Here is an 8523-nt window from a genome sequence, read left to right on the forward strand (position 1 = left end):
CTATGGTGGTGCCATCAAGGGGACTTTCTTTTTTTTTTGCACCTCTGGGTTTATCATTTATAACATGCTTATAACACGTTATAACTCGTTTTTGGTACATTTTTATACCAAAAGGACCTTTTGTGTAACCTTAAACATTTGTATGTTTTGTTCCTCTAGGAATAATTTTTTTCTGACAGTGTATGTACTTTTATGTTATCTCCATGACTTCAAAGATCAAAATAATAGTCACAGTCTTTGGTTTAATGTGGGAATAGAAGTTATTTCAGGTCTTAACCAATGTTAAGTTCCTATGGAAAGCACCAGAATTCCTACATGACAAACCCAACCAAGTCTGTTTTATTTACCTTAACTCACCTCACACAGGCATTAATTACCTTCCCAGAGTGTTTATGTCATAAAAAAACCCATCAATAACGTTTAGTGCTGCAGTAATAAAACTGCAAATAAAATGTTGGAGCTTCATTAATCAGCCGGATTATAGCTCAAACTGAATCAGCATGGTCAAGGGTCATATTTTTATAACTTTTTCACGATTCCATGATTAATTGATATCATATATATTGAATCAAGGTCATGTCATTCTGAAAGAGTCTGGCCCTCAAGTTCCTCTCCAGTTGTGATAAAGACTCTTACCAACCCCATGCATCCTTAGTCTACCCAACACATGCAAACCAAATCTAACAAACTTATTGCAATGAAGTCTGAACTTGTATCCGTATATTTAGGTCACGGCTACAGGTGTAGGCTTCATTGCCTGAGGGTGGATAGGTGAGACCACCAGAGAGCACATATATGCGGACATCTCCGCAATCCCTAAAATGCCAGTACAGTGCGAAAGGGGGGAGAAGGGGGTCAGCCCGGTCTAGCAGATGAAAAAAATAGAGAAGTGGGGAGTCCGACGGTGAATTTTACGTCAAGCATGAAATGTGGGCGTGAAGCAGGGAGAGAAAAAACACGAGGCATTACCGCCTTCTCTTAACGGGGTGCACCATTTCACTCCTCTGCGTCTCACCGACCGCACGCGTAAAAAGGGAAAAATCACATAGATTTTCCGAATAGCTGCGTTAACTAAACGACGATGTTCAACGCTCAGATTTTGCTGTCTTTTCCCCTCACAACTATCTAAAATTGCCATATACTCCAATGGTTTTACTGTGCGTAGGATGGGATTAACTTTGACCGGAAGATATATTTCATTGTTTCTTGCTGTTCAAATAGGTAAGTCGATTTATTTCAGTTTTTTTATTTCAGGGGGATGACTTTCCTTTTTAATCCCAATGTTCTTGTCATTATAGACACGTAAAACTGAATAAGCATAAGTTATAGTTAAAGGCATGTTGAAGCCTTTGGAAATGGAATACATTTCGATATATATTTGTAGTGTGGATGTTGGTGCGATCTAATGCATATTTTTATTGTCACATGTTACTGTTCCTAATGCGAGAAAAGGCTTGTAACTGGCTACAGATCTGGAACTTCAAATGAGAAATTACATATTTTCTCTAAATCCTTCAACTATGCGGCAGGGTGGTCATATTGCTGCTGTATTCATCCCATGTTGGAGATCATTCCGAAAAATAAAGAGCCAGTAAATCTTAACGGAGCAAGTTGGTGGAAGTGTGGGACCGCCCGACCCTCTCCGTAATAAATTATTCAGATCCCAATCTAGAAATCCTAATAGTGAGCAGAATATACCACTACTGTATTTTACGATTAAATGCATTAATATGTGGTGTTTTCTGTTGTTTCTCCTGAATAGTGAGTTTCATAGAGTTGTAGCTATGGTCCCATGTGTTGAGGTCATCTACGATCCACCAATGGATAACCTAAAATATGACTGACCTTTATTTTCATGAAAATGGATTGGAATGCAGTTGTTGTTTTAGAATTTCTAGAATATATAGAACATATCAAGCCACGTCCCTGTATTATTGTGCGTTTTTAAATTACATTATTATTATTGTTGTGTTTAAAAGGGTTATGGTCGCTGGAATGATCATTTCAGATGCATTTCAGTGCATTAGGTTGAAATTAATAGCAATGAATTGTGCGTGTTCGTGACAAATACTGGTGTCTTAGCCTAGTTGAACTCCATTAATTTGCCATAAACCCCCTCCTGACTTCATTGAACATATTATGCGGTGACAGGTGGACAGGGTCTAGTAAGGTGGTCGTGACCACTAGTACAGTGGGATAGGTGAGTCTATAGATGCTCAGTTGTTTCTAAATATAGCTCTACGGCGAAAAATATTAAATGATTTACTGTTCGTTCACCGCAGTGTCTTTTCTGCGTTTTAAAGCCATTTAAAGTCAGAAAAGGGTGTTGGAATGTTTTTTACATCTGAAGTCACCCACTCCCATAGAACACGCTTTTCGAGAGCTATTTGAACTATTATGTGAGGAGCATCGTTGCATTTCGGATCCTCATATCCGCCATGTTGAAGTCTGAACATTTCTATTATTTTATTATATAAAATATAGAGAACGAAATAGGCTACAGATGGTCTTATACAAGGCAGCGCATTTATGCATTTAATTGTACACAATAGGATATGTCGGGGGAATTCTGGTTGCATGTCTTGATCACACGCGCTTTGTGTAGAGGAAAAGGTCGCTATGTCCAGGATATCATAATTAGAGATGCATATTTCGTTATGTAAGGCTTTACTTGTGCGGCTTACTTACATTCAACTATGTGGCTGGAATCAACAGTAATATTTTGTAATATAGCCAATAATTTGTTTTTTGTTTTTTGGTTTTCATCAGTTGCATGCCAGTTTTTTATTTTTATTTATTTATTTATTTATTTATTTATTTTTTTTGTCATGATGCTGTGATGCATTTTTGATTTATTCTGTGGGCGATATGCATGCACGAAATGACTGCTTCAGTTGAATGGATTTTTACGGTCTAAGGAAAAGATTACACCATCGCAACCGTGGATGCACCAATATTTTCTTTTTTAGTCAATTTAACTAACCTATCATGCATTTAGCATATAATGGACACGTAGCATGCAATTGCAACAATGTAGCGACATAGAATGCAACAACCAATTAAATGTAGGGTCATACTGCATTTAGTGCATATAATATAATTTAGGCACACATGTAATGCATTGAAATATACGTAACGCATATAATTTCAATTGAATATAGCATGTGTATGCTATAGGGACAGGGAGTCTGCATCTTGCTCTTATGTCGTGGTCAATGGGCAGAGGTTCGGCCTGTTTGAAACATTGCAACAACTTGATTACTTGACAAGATCCCGTTGCTGAACCCATCTATGGTTTGTTAAGCAACGGGATCTGGTCAGTTGATCAAGATGTGACCTCCCACTCCAACACAAACACAGAAATGAAATACGAAGGAAAAGCATCCATGTCCAAATTTTCTTATTTGCCCTAAAAGACCTGTCATCAAAAAAGTGACTCCTTTATAGATGTGTAAAGAAAGGGGAGGGGGAATACAAATCACTCAGAATAATATCTCACCACACACAAACCCACATACCCCCACCCACGTGTAAACCATTACATCATCGTTTGTCCACGCGCCACCCTCATGCTTAACACACACATTATTACAGTGAACACACGTTATTCTGCTGAAGTCTCATAATTTAATTGTTTCGACTTTTTTATTATTCGATTATTTATTCGACTATTTTATTTATTTATTTGTTTGTTTAATTAATGAATCGCTTTTTTTCTACAACAAACTATAGCCTAAATATCAAAAGCGGAGCACACATAAATGTGTTTGAATGATTAGTTTTAAAATTCCACCGCAATACCAATATTCTGTATAAAGACAGTCAAATTAAATCAAAATGATTTTTGGAACGTTTAAAACAATTTTACATAAAACCATTTGACGATAATTTCTTCTTTTTTTCAGCCTATTTGCTACAGGCGGTTCGAGCGGCAGGGAAATGTGATACAGTGTTCAAAGGTTTCTCAAACTGCCTGCTTCGACTGGGAGATAACATGGCCAACTATCCACAGGAGCTGGACGAGAAGGAAAACCTTCAGACCATCTGCACGTAAGGAAAATGTATACACACACCAGAAGATAAAATATGTGTGTGTGTGTGTGTGTGTGTGTGTGTGAGAGAGAGAGAGAGAGGGGAGGGAGAGAGAGCAAGAGAGGGAAAAACAGGAGCCAGATGGCATAAGGGGCCCCCTTGTTTAATTCGACAGCTCCATGAGCAGAAATAGAATCGTGCAGCTAGTATAAGCTTTAATGCGCTGCTATTTTCACATTTCACCACTTAATTACAATCAGATGAACCATCTCTACACGCCAAGGCCAAAGGTCAACATCCATAATTGAATCAGATCAGGAGGTAGTGCTTTGTTATTGTAAGCTATAGGCCCTCTGAAATAACCAGTTCTTTTGGATCAGTGATTGAACGAATCAATCTAGAAACCAAAACAGTTGGCTATATTATTACAGTGACTGCAAATGCTTTAAAATTCCTCTCTTTTTTATTTTCTACAATTAATTCTGCTCCAGTCCAACCACTTAAATTAGACTCAATTTAAACTTTGTTTTTATATTGCCTAATTTATTAATATTTTCAAGAAATGTACCATTGATCTTTGAATATCTCCATTTGACTTCCAATGAAAATCCATCACAGTAGTAGGAGGTGGTTAATTCGTACAAAAGCATATGAATCAACCAATGAGGGAAACTTCCCTCATGTTCTTGAAGTTCTCGCTGTGGCATATGTTCCCACTGTTAATCCAAAATGTTGTTTTCATAACTTTAACCCCTAACTCAAACCCCATCCCTAACCCTAACCATAGAGTGTAACAACTTACTCTACGTAGAGTGTTAACATAACCATGATATAAATGTAAAAAGCCCAAGGCCTCGTTTCCCAAAAGCATCCTAAGTAACTACAGTAAGTAGCTCATAGAATCCATTTTAGGATTCATCTAAATTTTGCGTCCCGTTTCCTAAAGCCATCGTAATTTAAGTAGTATTTCAAAATGGTCGTAGGAGTGTGCTCTTATGAAGAGTGCTAAGAGCATCTTAAGGACACAAACTTATGGCACCTGCAGGACAATTACACTTCATACAATTTAATACAGTTAATGTAGAAATGATTACACTTTATGCATTCAATGTAAGCGATATATATATTAAATGTTGTTTCTATTTATCTGTATGTTTTATCTAAATATGTCTACTTATCATATCAATTAGCCCATACATTTTTAATTAGGCTATCTAATGTATAATTATAAATAATTATATAGTTTAAAATGCATAATGATTCTTGTGCACAGCCAACAGAAAACGCGCTATTCTATTCTATTCTGATTTGCACACTCATAACCATGTGCAAGTCCATATGTAGATGTAAGGTTTAGGAAGTGGGTGTGTGTTTCTGAAATAAATGAATGAATAATGGATTTGAGAGTGGAATAGAGGAAGGGGGTGGGGCGCATGAGTGGAGCTGTAAGAGAGAGAGAGAGAGAGAGAGAGAGAGAGAGAGAGAGAGAGAGATATGGGCAGGGCACTAGAAGTCACGTGATGTGGAGACTTTCCCTTTGTAGCCGCATTACAACTCGGGTTTCCCTCGTGCCCTCTCTCCTCCTTCACGTACACGAGGACATACAATAGCCAGAAGGATTTATGTATTCTAAATAAGGAACGTCAGTATAAATATTATCATGTTAGAATTTAATAACTTTATTGTCATATGAAAATTCATATTAGCTATAGAATGTGTAATTTTTTTTTTTTTAAAACAACATTGTCTCAATTTGCTTTGGAAATATAGAAATGGCATAAGAAATGTTTAAATAATCTAAATAACCATATTCATATTCAGATTAAAATTGGTGTGGGTTTTACTTGAATGTTTTCACACACACACACACACACACACACACACACACACACACACACACACACACACACACACACATACATACATACATACATATATATATATATATTTGATGCTGCACATAGTGTTTACAATAAATAAATAAAGTTTAAAGCAGTAAGGTACAAAATAAAAGCATTTGGTGACTATAAACAGACACGGCAGCACGCTAATTGGGCCCACGAATTCTAGAAACTAGTTTCCAGTTTTGGGAGAAAAAACATTTAAAGATTAAAAGAGAAACTGCAGTTTTTGCAGCCTGTTTCGCACTATACATTACAGTGTCCAGTAGGCCTATTATTGCCTTTTCAAATTAGTAAGTGGCTTATATATGGAAATATAGGCCCTATATGTTATTTTTAGGTTGTCACATAAAAACCTCCCTGCAGCGTTCCAGGAACTTTAGTCTTTGGCAAAAAAAAAAAAAAAAAAAAAAAAAAAAAAAAAAAAAAAACACCTAAAGAGAACATTCACGAATTGGTTTCCAAAAATATAACCAAACCGGAACCATACTCTAACGTTAGGGGAACATTCTGTGTTTACTGTGTGGGTGACGGACTATCTGTACTTTGCTTGTAAAAACTGCTGGTAAACTGACATTGTTAACCTTGTTACTATTATAATTAATTATAGTAACATGTAATTTTATAGACATGAGTAATGATTTGTGGATGATTTACTGTGTGATTTGCAGTTACTGGGATGATTTCCATTCATGTGCGACCACTGCTCTGGCAGACTGTCAGGAGGGAGCCACAGATCTGTGGGAGAAGCTGAAAAAAGAGTCCAGAAATCTGGACTTCCGCGGCAGCCTGTTTGAACTGTGTGCTGGCGGGAACGGCGCGAGCAGATCAACGGTTCCGTTCGGCTTAACGCTGATACTAACGGCACTGTCTGCTCTCGTGACGTGGCTTCAGTTTTAACCCACGGGAAATGAAGAAAACACAAAACAACGAAAATAAGAAAGAAAACAGAAGAGTGGAAAAGACAAGATATACCATCAACGCGAGAATACAAAAAAGAATAATGACGGTCAAATTTCATCCTCACACAAATGGATTGATATATTTCATCTGGTGAAAAAGACTTTTTGCAAGAGACAATGGCAAGAAGAAGTCTTCGGGGAATGCTCAAAGCACATTTGCCTGACTCTGGGTCGATTTCATGAAATATTTATCAGATATTGAGTTGAAATGACGGCCTGAATTTCTAAAAGGTCCTGGTTAGTATCATAGTATTTTATAACATTAGCGTCTGTTATAAATGAATTATTACTGTAGGCTTTTCACTTTCTCAATGAACATCATGCATATAGAAAGATAGTAATTATTCTCCCATCAGTTAACTCGTTCAGATTTCCCATTGTTCGCAGGCACGTTTGTTTTATATCCTATTTTTCAATTTTTAGTATTCATTTATCAAATTTATTTTTGTCAAGCCAAGTATATGAGTGATGTGTGAGGGGGTTGGGTGTTTTGCTGACCCACTAATCCAGAAAAATATAGGAAACATCTCTAATAATCACGATGCTAATAATACAAATAATACTATTAGGCCTACTAGCCTACAAATAATAAAGAAACCTCAGGAATGACTACAGGCATCTATTTAGTGGAATACAGGAATGCATGAAAGCAGAGGGTATTTTGAGAGATTTTATTGAGAGAAAGAAGAAGAAGAAGAAGAAGAAGAAGAAGAAGAAGAAGAAGAAGAAAACAAAAGAACTTGAGCATATCACATGTAGCCAGGACAAGGCTGTGGACGAGCTGACTGTTGCCATTCTTTTCCTGAACACTATTCTATTTATAATAGGAAATCCATTCCATTCCGAGAAGATTTGTCTCTTTCCATGTAGGACACATTAAATTATAAAGGGAACACTTTACATTGCAGTGTCAGTGTTACACGCTATATATAACAACGTGTATATTTTAAAGCAAGCAGCTCAAAAAACAATTACACATTAAGTACACGTAGTTAATGATTATTACGCAGTACTAACCTATGTAGTTACACAGTTATTACACTGCAATGTAAAGTGAGTCCAGTATTTCTCCCGACAGTATAGTAGCACGACAATATCCGGACTTTGACATTAGTAGTTGGATGAAGTGAATTTTGCTAGCTTTATTTGATGTCGCCAGGGCATAGACCACGTTTCACTGCCTTCAAAAGATGTGTATTTTGTTTGTTTGTTCGTTCGTTTGTTCGTTTCTGGGGATGTTGCATATGAAATACCTGAATATTCAAAATCATACAAGTAAATAAGAGATGTATGTGAAATGAAAAAGAGAGACACTTTAACAGAAACAGGTTTAAAACAGATTGATTATAGGTATATAAAAAGATTGCTAAAAAGAAGTATTTAAAAAGTATGAAATAAAAACAGTTACTGTTTGAAAGAGATTTGTGTTGTTTTTATTGAAGTTGCCTTTGCGGTGGTTACATTGTCTATTATTTATAACTAATTTGTCCCTTATATATAGGGAGCAAGAATTCATAAAAATCCACATAAAATAAAATCATATAAAATATCTCAGGGCGTAGTAGAATGAGTGTAGATGGATATCCTATATTCAGGTTCGATACACATCTTGTCGTTCTCTTCCAGCC

General features: G+C 36.4%; 1 protein-coding gene across 1 annotated transcript; it reads left to right on the forward strand.

The window, feature by feature from the left end:
* Positions 1-966: 966 nt before the first annotated feature.
* LOC127431982 (neuritin) lies at positions 967-8316 on the forward strand. The gene is made up of 3 exons (XM_051682691.1): positions 967-1221; positions 3906-4050; positions 6605-8316. Exons 1-3 carry the CDS (start codon positions 1167-1169, stop codon positions 6831-6833), a joined length of 429 nt encoding a protein of 142 aa, XP_051538651.1. The 5' UTR covers positions 967-1166; the 3' UTR covers positions 6834-8316.
* Positions 8317-8523: the final 207 nt, after the last annotated feature.

The sequence above is a fragment of the Myxocyprinus asiaticus genome, chromosome 41 (assembly GCF_019703515.2).
Source record: "Myxocyprinus asiaticus isolate MX2 ecotype Aquarium Trade chromosome 41, UBuf_Myxa_2, whole genome shotgun sequence".
Lineage (NCBI taxonomy): Eukaryota > Metazoa > Chordata > Actinopteri > Cypriniformes > Catostomidae > Myxocyprinus > Myxocyprinus asiaticus.